Raw genomic sequence first — 18763 nt, 5'->3', positions numbered from 1 at the left:
ATATTATGTGTAAAAAAAGAAAACTTCAGGTGCATTCTCAAGAAGACCAAGGATAAGACATGGATTCCTCTTCAGATCAACAAGTTTCACATTCTCCTGGAGGACGTACCCACTGCTAAGACAAGAAACAGGAGGAGGGTAAGAAATGGAAGAGAAGAAATGAAACCATCATTATTTCAAGATGATACAACCTTTTACATAGAAAATCCATCAGCATAAAGTGGACAGAGGAGGCTGGTGGGCTACAGTCCACGGGGTTGCAAAGACTTGAACATGACTGAACACGTGTGCACAACAAAGCCTTTCAGAGAATTCAGTGAGATTGCCATGTTTCACATAAAAAAATCAATTGTATTTCTCATGGCACCCCACTCCAGTACTCTTGCCTGGAAAATCCCATGGATGGAGGAGCCTGGTAGGCTGTAGTCCATGGGGTCGCAAAGAGTTGGACACGACTGAGCGACTTCCCTTTCACTTTTCACTTTCACACATTGGAGAAGGAAATGGCAACCCACTCCAGTGTTCTTGCCTGGAGAATCCCAGGGACGGGGGAACCTGGTGGGCTTCCGTCAATGGGGTCGCACAGAGTCGGACACGACTGAAGCGACTTAGCAGCAGCAGCAGCAGCAGCACACTAATTTTTAACAGCTAAAAAATACAACACAAAATAGCATCAGAGCATTAACTATCTAGGCAAAAAGCTTTAAAAATACACGAATATTTACAGAACAAATTTAAGTTTGTTAAGGGATAAAAAGTGGGGATGTGGGAATGTCATGTTCATGGAGAGGATGTTAATAAAGATGTCAGTTCTCCTTGGATTAATTTATAAATTCAGTTCAGTGCTAATCAAAAATTCCCAGGGGAATTTTTTTAGGAACCCAACAGATTTATTCTTTATGGATGAATGAAGGGCCATGAATAATGATGTCAATTAAAAAATAAGAGCCAAGAGGGGACATGCCCTAGTCTCTGAGTTGCATGAGCTTGAGATTTACCCCAAGTGGGGAGACAATTCTGAATGCTGTGTCTGTGTCTTTAGGTCAGAGGGCATCCCTGGGGCCGTGAGAACTGAGAGCTGTTTGTAGTACCAGTTATGTTCAAAACAGGCATCAGGGAAAGGGATCCTCACAGCTTTAAAGATCCTTCTCCCCCCGGGTCTGGATAAAATAATTTCACATCAAGTAATGGGTGCCCACGGAGAAGTGTGTGCACCATCTCCTGCCTCACCATCCTATGGGAAATGTTAAAATGGTGTTGGGCCGCACCCGGGGATGATTCACGCGAGATGGGACCGAGAAGGTGAGGACCCAGTAGGCATCCTCTTTCAACCTCCCTGCACCAGTGCGAGCAGTGTGGCCAGCACTCTGTGGTGTCCAGGAACAGGTTTGTTACTTGAGGTGGGGAGCAGGCCAGGGAAAGAGGAGTGTGAATAGTGAAGGGAACACACTGGGGAGTGAAGGTTTCCCTGGGATGGATACAAGCAGGAGGTGGAGGAGTTAGAGAGTGTACTGTCTGGGTTGTGATTGTGGAGAGGCAGGCTGGGGGCAAAAATGTGTAAAAGTTGAGAAAAAAGGAGGCACTTGTACTTATCTGATGAGAACTCTAGAACATAGCAGAACCTGCCATGGAGAGGTCACTAGATTCTTGACCACTCTGCAGAGGAGGAAGAATGGACTGCTGGGTTGACTAAGACTAGAGACAGTTAGGTCAAAGAAGCGAGATTCCAGGGATTTTAACATGACAAAGCAAGCCAAGCAAGGCTCCAATATCCACTGGCAAGGGCCTCATACAGCCTGGCTCATTTGATAGCAGCAGGAGGCCTGAGTCATTCCAAGGGTGCCTCAGAAGTTGTGTTAATTGCATTATTCTGTTCTGTATCTGTGTTTTTGATGTTTTCACATTCTGGGGACTCCCTGACCCTGGAGGGACTATTTCTTCCAGAGGTAGCCAATTCTTAGAGATCAGTAAAGTAACCTGTAATAGTAAACTAACCTGTGAATGAGCCTTTTCTGTGGAAACCAACCAAGTCAGTCATACCTCAACCACCTCCTTTAAGGGGCTCTCACACTCTGGGCCTCTATCTACCTGCCCTAATTGCTCCAGAGCCAGGTAGTAGACAACCAGGAACCAGCCCCTATGCCAAGAGCCAGCTGGAGGTGTTCAAACTAGCTAACCCTGCTCACCCTGCTTCACTGTTATTCCCACAGAAACCACAATAAAGCCATTTGCTCATGCTTTCCCCCACTGTTTCTGTCCCCTGACCTCTGGGCGCTTTCTCGTATGGTCACCTTCTTCCCACTTGGCGTGGTGTGCCCCCTTCTTCAGGGATCTGTAACAAACTCTTTTTAGTGGCAGCTGCCTTCTCATCTGTTGGCCTTACCATACCCAAATATTCATTGGAAGGACTGCTGCTGAAGCTGAAGCTCCAATACTTTGGCCACTTGATGCAAAGAGCCAACTTATTAGAAAAGATCCTGATGGTGGGAAAGATTGAAGTCAGGAGGAGAAGGGGACGACCGAAGATGAGATGGTTGGATGGCATCACTGACTCAATGGACATGAGTTTGAGCAAACTCCGGGAGATGGTGAAGGACAGGGAAGCCTGGCATGCTGCAGTCCATGGGGTTGCAAAGAGTTGGACACAACTGAACAACAATAAACCATACCTGAATAATAATAATAAAATCTATGTTTTAAAACAAAAAACTTACTGTTACAAGTATTTCAAACAGGAAAAAAAGCCAAAATGTTGAAAATAGGAAAAAAAAGAAAAGAAATAACAAAAAACCCTGCACACATCATCAGTGGGAAGGGAAATGTCTTGAATCAGCCAGGCAGGAAGCCTGGTTGAAAGAGGGTGAGATGTTGGCCCTGAGGCCTTAAAGGAAGTCAAGTCTCACTGGAGATGGGATGGGGTTAAGGTGAAGGTCTGAGCAAACACAAAGTATTTCCTAGCCTCACTGATGATTCCCTGTCTGTCTGAGGACTCCCACAAGATTAGAGGTGGGGAAAGGGACAGTCCTAGGGGAAGTTGGGAACCAGATTTGGCAGATGCTGTAGCCAACTGGACCACAGGAATCCATGGGCTGTTTTTCCTTGATCTTGAGACCCTCTCCCTTGTCCAAATGCTGCTAATTCCAGGCCTTTCTCAAGTGTACATGTCCTGGAGGTGGGCACCTTTGTGTGCCAAGAGGGGAAGGTATGCCAAGCAGAAGCTCACGTCACCATTACCCCTAGTCTTTCTTTGAGTGACACCTGTCCCAGCTTCTCTTCCAACCTGGAGTCTCCTTGCTGCAAGTTCCTCATCCCTGGGAGTAACGGTTGGCTAGTTTGAACACTTTCAGCTGACTCTTGGCATAGGGGCTGGTTCTTGGCATAGGAGCCTGGAGCTCCTGAATCAGGCTGGGGCCTTCGGAAAAGTGGGGGCTGTACTTTGGGCAGTGTGCCCATCTAGCAAGTCTACCAAGCATGCACTACTGAGGGTATGGAAAGACACTTTATGCAAGAGAGATGTGAGTCTCTGTTTAGGCTGAGAACCAACTTGGTCCAAAGTAAATTGCACAGCCAATCACTTGGAACTGGATGTACTTTTGTGTTTATTGAACCACTGTGTTGTAAATCATGTTTCCAGAAGAAAGACTAACGGAAACCAGGGAGTTCCGGGATGTTTAGGACACACGGAGCTAAACAAGTATTTTGCTAATTAATCAGATTGCAGCAGATTCTTCCAGTAAATGTAAAAGTTCCACTTTGTTCAATCATAATGAGTATATGTCATGTTAGATTTTCCTGCCAATGAATATAGAAGAGAAAGGAGTCTCTTTTTGAAATAACATTTTATTGTTCATCTAGAATTAAAATTTTTCTATTTTATAAAATTAAAAAACATGTTTAATAATCTAGATATTTGAAGAGACTAGCAAGTACAGAAGGTTTAATATGATTCATAAGATGTACTTAGTGTTAAACACTTGAAACTTATACTAGAAATAAGATGAATTATTGGGACTTAAAAAATTTCCCCTCTCATCACTTATGTGTGAAATCTAAAATATGACACAAATGAATTTATTTACAAAATATAAATAGACTCACAGATATAGAAAAGAAACCTAGTTACCAAAGGAGAAAGAGGGGTAGAGGGAAGGGATAAATTAGGAGTTTGTGATTAGCAGATACACACTACTATATTTGGGGTTTCCCTGTTGGCTCAGTGGTAAAGAATTTGCCTGCCAATGAAGGAGACATGAGTTCTATCCCTGGGTCAGGAAGATCCCCTGGAGAAGGAAATGGCAACCCACTCCAGAATAACTGCTTGGGGAGTCCCATGGACGGAGGAGCCTGGCAGTGTATAGTCCATGAGGTAGCAGAGTTGGACATAACTTGGTGAATAAACAACAACTACTATATATAAAATAAACAACAAGGTCCTACTGTATAGCACAGGGAACCATATTCAATATCCCATAATAAACCATAATGGAAAAGAATACAAAAAAGATTGTATATATATGCACACAAATATATATATATATATATGTATACAATGGAATCATGTTGCTATATACCAGAAATTAATGCAATATTGTAAATCAACTCTACTTCAATAAAAACAACAACAACAAAATTTCTCCTCCCCAAATGAGTTCTTCATTTCACCAATACCGCACAATTCCATAAGAGATTTGGGGTTTTGAATTGTTGGTAACTCAGTACTCCCTTTTGCAAGTGTTTAAAAAGAAAGAAAATAAAGTGTCTTAAAACACAATCAGAGCCTTTTTTGTACGTTGTATGTTGAGAGACAGCACCAGTTGCTGACTCTGAGCGTGGCCTGTTGCTGACGGTGGGCTGGTGACATAATCCCAGCATGCTCCTCAATACTTGTCCTTTATTTGACCCATTCCATCAGTTAGAGACCAGGAGGCTTCAGAAGAGCAATAGCCTCAGCCAGCAGCAGCCTTTGGGGGAAGAGACTCAGAATTAAGTACAGACAGGTTCTAATGGGAAGTTCCTGGTGCCTGGAAAAAGCAGATTCTATGCTAGTAGGAACGTGTTCTCTCTTCATGAGAGTTTGTGAGCTTGGCAAGAAGGGACGCACACCAAACAGAATTAGGAGTCCATATCCTTAATTAAATCGGTGATCTTTTTACATGTGTAATGGTGAGCTTGCTAAATAGAAGAAACAGGAAGAAAATAATTTCCCCCATCTTCCCTACTGCAGTAATGGAGAGCCCGCTGGCTGGAGGAAATAAAGGGGCAGTTTCCTCTGGCAGCTGAGCTATTCCTCATTTTATGAATTTTAAGGCGGACAGGATGGGAATGAGTAATGAAGTTAGCATCTGAGGACTGTTGTTCCTTGGGAGGAGATAATCATATGGGGATTAGTGACACCTTGCCTTCCCTTTTCTTTCACTATACTTTTTGTACATAGGCTTTCCCTTTTATTAATTGGAATCTAACTGATTTTATAATCAAATAAATAAGAGCTTTCTCTCTACACATGTATAATCATTTCTCCCAATTACAAGTCTCATTTTCATGAAGCCATAGCCTGGATCTGGTTATTTCTTGTCCCCTCTCCCTGCAACATGTGCCCAACATCTAGTGTAGCGGCTGTTGCATTGAAGGTTGGACGAATGAATAAAAGAATGAACATGTCATTGTAGAAATTCTAAAAACCCAGAATAAGATGAACATTTACCACTACCTATGGACAGAGGAGCCTGGTGTGCTGCAGTCCATGGGGTCGCTAAGAGTAGGACACAACTGACCGACTTCACTTTTCACTTTCATGCATTGGAGAAGGGAATAGCAACCCACTCCAATGTTCTTGCCTGGAGAATCCCAGGGACGGGGGAGCCTGGTGAGCTGCCGTCTATGAGGTCGCACAGAGTCGGACACGACTGAAGTGACTTAGCAGCAGCAGAAACACAGATATTGTTTGATGTGCAAATTCCTAGGTTCTGTTTCACACTGAGAGAATGTCTTTTAACAAATATGGGATCATAGTCTATTTCACTTTTTTCCCCTTAGATGTTAATTATGCTTCTCCAGGTCAGTAAACACTCTTCCACAGTATGAGTATCTGACAGAGTAGAAGTCATTCTAGGTGTGCCCAAATCCATGGCTTGGCTCTTAATGCTGCTTACAAGCCCAGGTGGCTGGGTTTTAGGGTCTGTGATGGGAACTCTGTGTCACAATCTGTACTGGGAAGGTATACTGGTGTTTTGTAATGAGATGTTCTATCAGAGATAAGCATGGGAAATGGAAGGGGCAAAGTTCTGGTTTCTGCTGTCTGAAGCTGAGGTCGCTGTGTCCAGTGGTGTTCTCCCAAACCAAATCATCCAGCCTGGAATTACTGTAACTTATCTTTCATATTTTTAAGAGGTACATCACTTCTCAGAAGAGAGCATTGCTCAGGTATGGGGGCAAGGGGCTGGAGTAGAAAGAGCATTGACCAAGGCATTGTGTGTATCCTTAGTTTTGGTACTTAAGTGAGCCATTTATAGTCTCTAAAGCTTCTCCATGGCTTCCCTGGCGGCTCAGAGGATAAAGCGTCTGCCTGCAATGCAGGAGACCCGGGTTCAATCCCTGGGTTGGGAAGATCCCCTGGAGAAGGAAATGGCAACCCACTCCAGTATTCTTGCCTGGAGAATCCCATGGACAGAGGATCCTGGCGGGCTACAATCCACGGGGTCGCAAAGAGTCGGACACGACTGAGCCACTTCACACACACACACACACACACACACACACACACACAAAGCTTCTCCATAGAAAGAAGTTTGTTCTTTCTATGGAGACTGTTTCTTTTTTAAAAAATTTATTGGAGGATAGGTGATTTACAATGTTATGTTAGTTTTAGGTGTACAGTAAAGTGAATCAGTTATACATATATCCACTCTTTAAAAGATTCTTTCCCCATATAGGTCATTACAGAGTACTGAGATGAGTTCCCTGTGTTATGTGTGTGTGTGCACATGCAAAGTAACTTTAGTCATGTCTGATGCTTTATGACCCCATGGACTGTCGCCCACTATGCTCCTCTGTCCAGGGATTCTCCAGACAAGAATACTGGAGTGGGTTGCTGTGCTCTCCTCCAGGGGATCTTCCCGACCCAAGGATCAAACCCATGTCTCTTATGTCTCCTGCATTGGCAGGAGGGTTCTTTACCACAAGCGCCACCTGGCAAGCCCATGCTATTAATAGGTCCTTATTAGTTATCCATTTCATATACACTAGTGTTTATATGTCAGTCCCAATCTCCCAATTTATCCCTCCCCACCTCTATCCCTGGGCTTCCCAGTAGCTCAGCTGGTAAAGAAACTGCCTGCAGGGCAAGAGACCCTATTTTGATTCCGAGGTCAGGAAGAAGCCCTGGAGAAGGGATAGACTATCCACTCCAGTATTCTTGGGCTTCCCTGGTGACTTGGACAGTAAAGAACCCACCTGCAATGTGGCAGACCTGGGTTCGATCCCTGGGTTGGAAAGATCCCCTGGGGGAGCAAAGGGCAACCCACTCCAGTATTCTTGTCTGAAGAATCCCATGGACGGAGGAACCTGGTGGGCTACAGTCTGCGGGGTCGCAGAGTTGGACACGACTGAGCAACTAAGCACGCATGCACCTCTACCCCGTGGTAACCATAAGTTTGTTTTCTACATCTGTAACTCTATTTCTGGTTTGTAGATAAGTTTATTTCTATGGAAGTGGATTGTTTCTTAATGAGTAAAGGAGAGACATTCCCAGGAGATCTGGTATACATGTGAGAAAGAATGAATTGACTGTGACTCTATAAAAGATGAATTCATAGATAAACAAAGCACCCCTGTCCTAAAAGGAGAAAATCGGGATCCCCTTCCCAGAAATCAGAGATCTCAAAAGGTAGAAACACCTGGCCGATTAGACCTATGGACACCAAGCTTGAATACTGTGTGTCAGTTTGAAAGACCAGCTTCTTACTTATAAATGTTTCATGTGTTGGGAGTATACCTTACCTACCCTCACTGATCTCTCTTTTCTATCTTCCTCCTCTGTTGCTCCATTCTCTCTAGAACAATGGTCCCCCATCTTTTTGGCACCAGGGACCAGTTTCATGAAAGACAATTTTTCCGTGGACCAGGGCAGGGTGGTGGTGGTGGTTTCAGGATAATTCAAGTGTATTACATTTATCATGCACTTTATTTCTATTTTTGTTACATCAGCTCCACCTCAGATGATGAGGCATTAGATCCCAGAGGATGGGGAACCCCTGCTCTAGAACTTCTGTTAATAGGAGGAGGGGGAGATCAGAAAGGCATCCCCATTGTTTCATTTTACAGTCCTTTTGTACTTTGGTGATGGCGGCGGGGGGCGGTTCCTACGGGCTCATAAGTATCTGCCTTCCATGGCATGGCACCTACATCAGCCCAAAGCAATAAATGATCCTGGCCTGCTGTCACTAAACAGTTGTCTAAACTGCTATTTCCTTTACCCCTGTTCTCCCGTCCCTGTTTTCACATCACAAAAACTATGCGCTCCTTAAGCAAAGAGCCTCAGACCTCTTTACACTCTTCCTACCCTTCCTCTGAGCCCTGGGTGAGAAGGCTCTGTGGAGAGTACTCCCCTTTATTTTTGCCTGTTTCCTTTCCCCATTACAAAATCCTGAAACTTGCCTTCCCCATGTCGATTCTGCTCTATTGTCACCGTCTTCCATGGGGCACACCTCCTGCAATCCTGAACAATAGAATGGGAAAGAAGGGGCTCCATCCTTTTTTCTCCTTCACTGTCATTTCCACAGATTTTACGCCTCATGTTCTTTGGAGTGTTTTCTCCTAAGTCCTAGTCTTTCCTGCTCTCTCTCCAGCCTTACCAATGTTATCTACATAAGTGATTTCCAAAACAGGGAGATTTGACATAGGCATTCCTAAAGTCTACCCCAAATTTGCTGAATCAGAACCTTCAAGATTCTGGCCCAGGAATCTGCATACTTAAAATGCTCACAGGATGCTTCTGAAATGGACAATCCGATTAGCAATGTTTGGGGACAAAGTATGTCTCCATTATATTTGCTGATAGATCTCATGTCAGTCACAATGCCCATTTCTACATATTTGCTGCCAATACTCTTTAAAAAATGTTTGATTTATTTTTAATTGATTGATGATTGGTTTGCAATATTGCTTTGATTTCTGTCATTCATCAACATGAATTAACCATAGGTGTATCTATGTACCCCCCTCTTGAGTCTCCCTCCCACCTCCTGCCCATCCCCACCCCCTAGGTTATTACAGAGCCCCAGTTTGAGTTCCCTGAGTCACACAGCAAATTCCCATTGGCTATCTATTTACATATGTTGATGTATTTGCTTCTATGCTACTCTCTCCATTTATCTCGCCCTCTCCCTCTTCTTCCCCACCCTTGTCCATAAGTCTGTTCTCTGTGTCTGAGTCTCCATTGCTGCTCTGTGAACAGATTCATCAGTACCATCCTTCTAGATTCCATATATATGTGTCAATATATGATATTTGTTTTTTTCTTTCTGACTTACTTCACTCTGTATAATAGGCTCTAGGTTCATCCACCTCATTAGAACTGACTCAAATGCATTCCTTTTTATTGCTGCCAACACTCTTAATGACACCTGAACCTTCCCACATCCTGATATCTAAGATCTTGCTCTTGCCAAAATCCCAATATGCAAATATCCGGGAGAAAGAATGTTCAGATGAAAAGAACCAAGCCCTTAGGGTGAAATGTGCCTGGAGGGCTTAAAGATTAAAAGACCAGGGTGGTGGACAGAGGGAAGCAAGTGAGAGGAGAGACCTAAGTCATGAGGTGTGAGTGAGACAGAGCAGAAAGCCATTGCAGGGCTTTGGCTTCAGCTGTGGGTGAAACCAAGATCCTCTTGAGCAGAGGGAGACATGATTGGTCTTGTTTTTTAAGTCTGGTTGCTATATTGAGGAACAAGGGTGGAAATATGGAAGCCAGTTAGGGTTTCATCACAATAATCCAGTTGATGGTGCAGAATAATAGGATGAAGCTGGAGAGTGTTTGCTTTCTGGATATATATTTTGACAGTAAGTTCAACCATTCAAGTAGGCTGGGATTTCACTACATATACACAATGTCCATATTCATCTCTAAATGACTGATCCTATACCATGTGTATCATTCTTTCAAAGCTTTTCCATGCTTCCTAATTTCCAAACTCCACCTTCACACGACCTCTACCAGTCTCCTCTTTCATAAACTCATCGATTTAGTCAATAAAAACAAACTTGTTTTGGGGGTGGTGCTGCACTAGGTGTTAGAGATACAGCAGATGGCCAGGAAGCCAGACCTAGGGCCCTACCCCTAGGTTTTGTGCTCTGCTGCCAAACTCAGAAATGCAAATAGGCAGAAAGCGATGAGTGACGGGTAAAGGACAGGTGTTCCTGGTTTTCCTCAGTTCTCTGTCCTCCATCTCAAAATACATCTTCCTCATCCTCTCTCCTTTCCTTTCATTATCAGAGAAAGATCTGCTTCTACTACACCAGGGCAACCACATCCTTAGTGGTCCTAATGGAGTCTTGGATCTTGGAGTATATGTTATGCCCATATTTCACTTTCAGTCACCCTCCCTTTTTAACTCCCTCCCTCTATCCTTTAACCCTCCCTAATCTTTATTTTATTTTTTGATCATGCATGGGCAGAGCCTGGTGGGCTGCCATCTATGGGGTCACACAGAGTCGGACACGACTGAAGTGACTTAGCAGCAGCAGCAGCAGCGGAACCTTAGTTCCCCAACCAGAGATTGATCCCATGCTCCCCTGAAGTAGAAACACGGAGTCTTAACCCCTGGACCACCAGCAAGGCCCACTCCCTCATCTTCAAGTGATTCCTCCTTTGACATTTGCATGCATTAATTCATTCAGTAACTCAGCAAGTATTTAATGAGTGGTGATATCCAATTCCCCACTTACTTCAGGTCTGTACTTTGGCAACTGAACGTGCTCAGAGAAAAACACACAACCACGGTGACAAGTCTCACTTTCAATTCATGGTCATTAACCTTGAGCTGCCTTGCAATCCACTACACTTCCTAGCTCGTTCCCTGTGCTGTCTCCTAGACGTCTCCTAGACCTCTATCCTGAACTTTCAATACCTCCTCCTCCATTCTCCTCTTAGTTGATGACTTTGCTCCCTATTTCACTGAAAAATGGAAGTGATTGGAAATAAACTTCCACAAGCTTCCACCACTGAACACACTGATCTACCTGCATTTATTCCCAGATACTTGGCTGTCTCTCCTGCATATAATGCGTGTGGTGTGTGTTCATATCACTATCTAAGGCCAAGCTTGGATCCTGAAGAAAACAGTGACACCCATTTCCAGTGAGTGATCAAGTCACATTAAACATTAATATCCATTCAAAACTTTTACTGCTAGCATAGTTTCGTATTATGAGGGTGATAGAAAGTGAAGGCAATATAAACAGACATCCATTTGACATGCCTGTGTGTGTTTCAATAATTGCATCGTCTATAACTTCAGACCATTGTTTACAACCATCTGTATACAGAATATCCAGTGCAGGTAGAAAAGACTGTCACCCAGCTCCCTGAATTTGGACAGAGATGAATCTTAGATGTGTATTTTTTTTTACTTATTCTGTCACCAACATTCCTGTATACTTTATTATGCAAAATTATTTATATTATCTTTAACAAATCTTTTAATTTTTACAATTTATAGGCATATTTGTCGCAATACACAAAGAAAACAGAATTCATGTCCAAGTTTCTAAAGTATTAGTGTAGATTTCGCACAAGACACCCACTAATGGGCTTTTTAATTTTTAAATAATTAGGCAATTGCTGTTTTGTCTTCTATTGTATAGGTATCCTTGATAGATTGTTAAACAGATTTTCAAATATTTCTGATATTATCTGTAAAAATTAGCTATTTTTAGTTAATTTTTATTTATTTAAAAGATTAATGTGTTTTCTCTTGTAAAATAATTAAGATACTTGATATTCAAAATTTTACTACCCCTGACCCTCCAAAAAACTACTACTTTCCAACCAAAACACTGTCAGGGATGGATTAGATTTAAATAACAAGAGATGTCACTATTTGTATTATATATGTATTTACTGATTGCTGCTGCTGCTAAGTTGCCTTAGTCGTGTCCGACTCTGTGCGACCCCATGGACGGCAGCCCACCAGGCTCCCCCGTCCCTGGGATTCTCCAGGCAAGAACACTGGAGTGGGTTGCCATTTCCTTCTCCGATTTACTGATTACTACAGTATAAACATTATGGGGCTAGGGACATCCAGCACATATAGGAACAACTCAGAAAGTACCTGTAAAATGAATAAAGTCATGAAAGAGTGCCTGTTATTCACCAAAGAGCGTGATAAGCACTATAGGTATAAACATGATGAGACAGACATGGTTTCTGTTAATTTAAGTTTTAAATTTTATTTTATTTTTAAACTAATTGGTCCTTGGAAGAGGTTTTTAAAAATAGTCACATAAGGCAACTGGCCTTTTAAATTGTTTGCATTTCCTGTACTTTTTAATCTCCAAAAAAGAAGTCAGCTATGTTGTCTTAACTGTTGATTTGTTGCCCTGATAACAACATTATTATGGATGTCATTGACAATCTTCGGTCCTAAGTGGTATAAATACATATAAGAAATCTTTGTGAAGATTTTTTAATTCAAACCAAGTTTAAGACTCTGTCTTTCACTTATATTAGCAAACAATGACAAGATAACATTTAACTAAACAGGCAGAGAGTTGAGAGTCAAAAAAAGTAGTATTTGCTGGCCAGTTCAAAAAAACCTCTCGTGGCTCAGATGGTAAAGCAGCTGCCTGCAATGCGGGCAACCCAGGCTCGATCCCTGGGTTGGGAAGATCCCCTGGAGAAGGAAATGGCAACCCACTTCAGTACTCTTGTCTGGAGAATCCCATGGACAGAGGAGCCTGGAAATCTACAGTCCATGGGGTTGCAAAGAGTCAGACACGACTGAGCGACTTCACTTTCACTTTCTTTCAAAACAATCCAGCAAAGAAAAAAAGAGTCAACTTCCTTTGGTTTCAGGTTTTGTTTGTTTGCTCTGTCTTTAGACAACATAGAACAATGTCAACTTGACTGAGCTACAGTCTCCAGATCTCTAGAGAATATTTCTGGTAAGGATGAGGCACAAGCGACATTTTCTTTTGAGAGCTGAAGGCTCTTTTCATACACGTACAGGCCTCATCGGCCAGGATAACACTGCTGATATTTTTGACTCACAGTGACAAGAGGGCAGACGATGACACCCCAAGTCCCAGCCAGGAAAATGCAGCAGACAAAGAGCTGTCCTCCACCAACCCCAGACAGGGAGCCTGGCCCTTCCCCAGTTGGGCTGCCACGTTCCGTACCACTGCTACCTCCCTCTGTGTCCTGTTATGGGCTTCTTAGAGATTACATACTAGCCCCTTGCTTCAAACACTCTCACTCCCACTCCAAGGCATCTCCAGGATTGGCTTGGGGAAGCACAAACTCCTCTCTACCAGGATTGCCCCTGTCTCGGATCCAGCTTAGATAATATACCTCTTGTCTTCGAGGCTGAGAGGGATTTCAATCGCCTTGGAGCTGAGAGCTCAGCACAGGCACTCAGGGTGGTGGAAGGAGCCCAGACCACCCATGCGATTTGGTGGGGCTGATCTGTCCGTTTTGAGGCTCAAGGGCTTTGGACATGAGCTCAAAGGATTTAATTTCTGACACACCTTCTGTCTGGCTCATCAGGGACCATGCTGAGGGAATGACCAGGAAAATAACAAGGGCTAGGCTGGAAAAGCATCCTCTAATCACACACCTTCCAACCCCCAGGGGGCCTCCATCCTGGAGCTCTACACCCTTCATCTCCAGATGACCCTGCTTCAGCCCTTCTACCCCTGAGAGCAGACACCAGGCAGATCAGGCCTCCCTCATTTCCTCAGGCTTGCATAACCAGGGAAATGACCTGTGGATGAGGACAACCATCGGTGTCCAGTAAGTCACCCTTTGCAGATATGTAAGAGAAATGACCTGCAGGGACTCTCCCCGGGCACCAGACCAGCTGTTCTCCTCACCCCCAACCCTCCCAGGGATGGCTCAGTATAAATATAGCCACCACTCCACAGCAGGCAGGGATCAGCCGCTCTGATCCACTGGGGATCAGGTGAGAAACCACTTCAAGGAGCCATTTCTTTGAAAACTCTTACTTTAAAACATAACTCTTCTGATTTCTATTTCTCCTCTATGCGGTCAGTGCTGGCAGAGTGCTGCATGGGAAATGCTTTTTGATTACGACAGGCTGCTTTAGTAAGACACAGCTTGGACTCAACTGTCCTCTTCTTCCATCAAAGCCATCTGGGTGACCTCTTAGACAGTCCTGGGTTCAGGGCTGGTGGGTTCAGAATTGAGGGCGTGAGGCTGCGAGTAAGGTCCTATTGCACTGTGTCCTAGTAGGACCACTGAGAGTCTAGTGGAGATGAACAGCCAGGCTCTCCTCGACATACAAACCCCAGGCGGAGGGGGTGCGAGGCTTGTCCGTGTCTCCCTGACCCTCTCCTTTCCTTTCAGCACAATGAAGCTCTTCACAGGCCTCATTCTCTGCTCCTTGGTGCTGGGAGTCCACAGCCAGTGGATGTCCTTCCTTGGTGAGGCTTATGAAGGTAAGGCCGATGGAGGGGCAATGGCATCCTTGGGCCTCTAGGCTTCACCCTAAACACCACTGAGGGTTGAAGCTGGGTCCTAGGTGTTCCCCTATGTGGTAGAATGTGCCAGGTGTTGGGGGAGCTTTTTTCAGAGAGTTTGAAAAGCACAGGATTTATGTCCATCAGGTACTAGACAAAGAACGAGCATCATTTCCAGCTGAAATAGCAGTTTGAGTGGAAGACACAAAACAAGTCTGAAATGGAACAAACTTTCCCTCAGACCAATTGCACGAAGTAGGGTGAAAGCGGTCCATCTGTTCTCCTCTCCTGTCTTTCCATCCCTGCTCCTCCCTCCCTCCCTTCCTCTCTTCCTTCCTTCCATTTCCTAGTTGGATAATTCAGAGACCTTCAGAACACCTTGTTGGTCCTTCCTATACTCAGTGACACCGTCCCTGCTTTAGTCTATTTCCTACCCTTTCCGAGCTGTTAAATTTACAAAAAATAAAGGTGTGTGTATGTGTGGTGTGGTGGGGGGGGCACCTAATATCGTATGAAAGCCTCCACCAGGAACTCAGCCCTTTCACACAAATCAAGTGACCCACTCTCTTGCTCTGCCCAGGGCTGGGGAGTTTTCCAGGACACTAGCAGCGCTAACTGGGCCAGTTCCACGAAGACAGGGGCAGTTCTGGTCAAGCTGGGACAGTTGGTCACCGACTTACCTGCAGAAAACCTCCATGAGGAGGCATCTTCCTCCACCAAAAGGGGAGAAAACCGAGGCTTAGAGCATCCGAGTCCATCGCCCAGGGACTGAGTGCCCATCAGCAGGTGGCAGGACAGAGGTGGGAACCCAGCTGTGTTTGAGGCCCAGGCTCTCACAGAGTAGACTTCTCCCAGCACCACTTCCTCAAGCCGGGGGTGAGCAATCTTGGCTGCAGTTTGGAGTCACCTGGGGAGCCATGAAAACTATTGCTGCCTGAGACCAGCCCAGAGATGGGGAGGTGATTGGCTTGGGCTGTGAGGGCTCAGGGGACTTTCAGTGTCTCCCCAGATGATTGGAAAGTGCAGCCAGGCTGAGGAAAAGACCCACTGCCTCAAGCAGGCCACATCATCAGTACCGTCCACTAGAGAGTTCTCAGGATTCCGTTCACTCACCCAACAGGCAGGGGAATCAAGTCACAACTGATCCTTTCATGAGGCAGAAGCACATTTCTTAGGTGTCGCAGAGGAGCTGTGTGTCTGCCCCTTTCTCAGAATCTGTCTCCCATGTCACCTCCTTACTCACCCATGTGCCCCGGAGCTTGTCATATGCAGCTTTCTCTACAACAGTGGTTCTGGACCCAGGGCAACTTTGTGTCCTGGGGACGTTTGGTGATGTTTGGGTGCATTTTCGGGTGTCACACTGGGGAATAGTTTGAAAGGTCAAGGATGCTGCTAGACATGTTATAATATCCAGGACAGCCCTGAACAGCAACAATGTACCTGGTCTCAAATTTCAGTAGAATGCTGTTGAGGAATCCTGTCCTGTAATAACTCTCTCTGTCCTTAAACATATCAGGTAGAGCCCTCATTGAGATGCAGCAGAGACAGCATCACAGGGGTCAGTCGAACAGGTCCCACAGCTGTAGCCCCTCCCCCACCCCACCCCAATGACTCTCATTCCAGTACCAGGAGCAGGCAACTGGGCATAAGGAATGGTCTTCTCACCCTAAGGCATCCGTGGTGCTATGACCACAGACTGACACCGAGTTGGTGGAAGATGTTTCATTCCTTGATTCTTCTGTAAGCGGTATCACCGTTTTCTCTCCCCTGATAATCCTTACTCCATGTGCTTTGCTTTCCAGGGGCTAAAGACATGTGGAGAGCCTACTCTGACATGAGAGAAGCCAACTACAAGGGTGCAGACAAATACTTCCACGCCCGTGGAAACTATGACGCTGCCCAAAGGGGACCGGGGGGTGCCTGGGCTGCTAAAGTGATCAGGTACCAGGGTCCCTGGGGATGCAGGGATGGGTGAGCAGAGCTTGGCTGCCTAGGACAACCTGGAGGGGCCAAGCCCTGGAGAACTTTCCTGTAGGCTGTGTGCCCTCCTCCTCTTACCCACCCTCCTGCTCTGTGCCCACTGTGAGGTCTGAGGGGCTGAAGAGCAGAGCAACTTGGTGGGACAGGTGACTCTCCACCCTCCATCTATGGGTGCTGTTCACCCAGCACAGGGCTGAGGTGGGCTGAGCCCAGGGAGCCTCAGGTTTGTAGCCCCTCTTTCCTTGGCTCCTCTCCGAGTCATTGATCCCTTGGAAAGAGGAGAGATGGGGAGGGGTGGGGCTGTGGCTCATAGTCCTGGATTAATCCCCTCCCTGCCCTCCTCCTTTCCAGTGATGCAAGAGAAAATATTCAGAGATTCACAGACCCTCTGTTTAAGGGTACGACCAGTGGCCAGGGTCGGGAGGACTCGAGGGCTGACCAGGAGGCCAACGAATGGGGCCGGAGCGGCAAAGACCCCAACCACTTCAGACCTGCTGGCCTGCCTGACAAGTACTGAGCTGCCTCTCTCTCTGCTCAGGGGATGGCAAAGTGAGTCCCCAAAGGCAGGGACGCTGACCTAGAGAGTTCTCTGTCCTCAGAAGGCAGCAGATCTAATAAATGCTCAAGAGATGGAATACTGAGACTGTGTGTCATTCTTGGTATGACAGCCTGTTAGTTCCAGGACTGATGGCCGGACACCGACGTGAAGGCTGAGCCTGTGTCTGTGTGTTTGGTTCTGGACACAACCTCAGCATCATTCAGGACAGACGCCCTCTCCAGCCTTCCCTAATCAGACCCGCTCCCTCCCCAGGCCCCTCTGGTTACACTGGAGCCATTTCCAGGCCCTTCTCAGTCAGGCCTTCTCACTCCCTGCAGTTGTGTCCTGTCCCCTTCTCTGTCCCCAAGTCTAGTCCCCTTAGTTTGTCCTCGGAGCTCTCTGTGTGGGGTCAAGGGACACTGTCCTAGAAGGTGGGACTGTAGAATTCTCTTGGGACTAAGCTACGAGTCACACATCACTTCCCTCCAAACAGGGAAAGAGTGAGACAGAACTCTGTCTCACCAGGAACTGAGACAGGTACCCAGAGGTGCCCAATAAATGTTTGTGGAACTGAACATGTTGATGGAGCCTGGAGTCTTCGAGTCAGACTCTGGGGAGAAAGGCCTGCTGGCACCATATGGACAGTTAAAGCTCTGGGGAGGACGAGCCTGTGACCACAGGGCCCCAGGAATCCCTGGCGACCTGGACCCTGCCCTGTGCCCGCATGAGCCCGTTGAGCCCTGGGACTCTCAGGACCCCATTTCTCCTCCTGAGTAAGCCTGCGCTGGGAGAGCACTGGCCATCACACTGAGCTCCTCAGTGGCCGGAGCCTGACCCTGGCACACGCCTGGGCAGCCCCATCCCCACTTCTTCTGCCCCAGTCACTGTGTTGCTGCCTCAGGCCTCTCTGTGTCCTGACTCTCCACTGCCCAGCCGGTTGCATCCTGACCCACCTCATGCCAGGCCTTATCCCCAGGGATCTCTTCCCAAATCAAGAAGGCACATTTGCTTTGGGAAGACGAGTCCCATGACACCTGTCCTGGAAACTGCATCTTAGACTCCAATTATTTCTCATCAACACCAGAGCCTACCCCTGACTCAACTGTTAACTGGTCTCAGCTCATTTAACCTAAGAAATCATTCTCAGATGAGTTTCCCTTACCTTTATCCTCACTATCTTTGGTCAAACAAAATACTACTTTCACTTCTAGAGTGAATGTCAGTTATGTGGATACACACTTCCAATGCAGTTTAAGAGAAGCCTCCTCAGAAGCACAGACCAATGGCGAGCCAAACTCTGCTGGGGTGTGGGAAGCTGAGGCATAGTAATTATAGAGGCTGTCATTTTCTTTCATTGTAAATGTTCTAAGTCTGTGTGCGTTATTTGATTTACCACAAAGGCTTTGCAGGTCTCAGTTGAAGAAATGAGGCTTGGAGGTAAGTGATCTGGACCTTGCTCCAGGTCATACCTGTAGTAGGTGAGCAGCCAGGACTGCAGGCTGGTGTGGCTGACTCCAGGAGAGCAGGGATGTGTTGTCAAGACCGAGAGGT

General features: G+C 45.8%; 1 protein-coding gene across 2 annotated transcripts; it reads left to right on the top strand.

The window, feature by feature from the left end:
* The first annotated feature begins 6396 nt into the window (after nt 1-6396).
* On the top strand, nt 6397-17309 carry LOC102410151 (serum amyloid A protein). 2 transcript variants are annotated; one of them, XM_045165823.1, is made up of 4 exons: nt 6397-6423; nt 14582-14673; nt 16497-16635; nt 17026-17309. In XM_045165823.1, the coding sequence occupies exons 2-4, from the start codon at nt 14586-14588 to the stop codon at nt 17189-17191; spliced, it is 393 nt and encodes a 130-aa protein (XP_045021758.1). In that variant the 5' UTR covers nt 6397-6423; nt 14582-14585; the 3' UTR covers nt 17192-17309. The 2 variants fall into 2 exon arrangements, with proteins under 2 accessions (XP_045021758.1, XP_006056116.4); XM_006056054.4 differs by lacking the exon at nt 6397-6423 and adding an exon at nt 14114-14177.
* Nucleotides 17310-18763: the final 1454 nt, after the last annotated feature.

This window comes from Bubalus bubalis, chromosome 5, assembly GCF_019923935.1.
Source record: "Bubalus bubalis isolate 160015118507 breed Murrah chromosome 5, NDDB_SH_1, whole genome shotgun sequence".
Lineage (NCBI taxonomy): Eukaryota > Metazoa > Chordata > Mammalia > Artiodactyla > Bovidae > Bubalus > Bubalus bubalis.
Note: the sequence above shows the minus strand (reverse complement) of the source record. Positions and strands in the feature narration are given on the sequence as shown.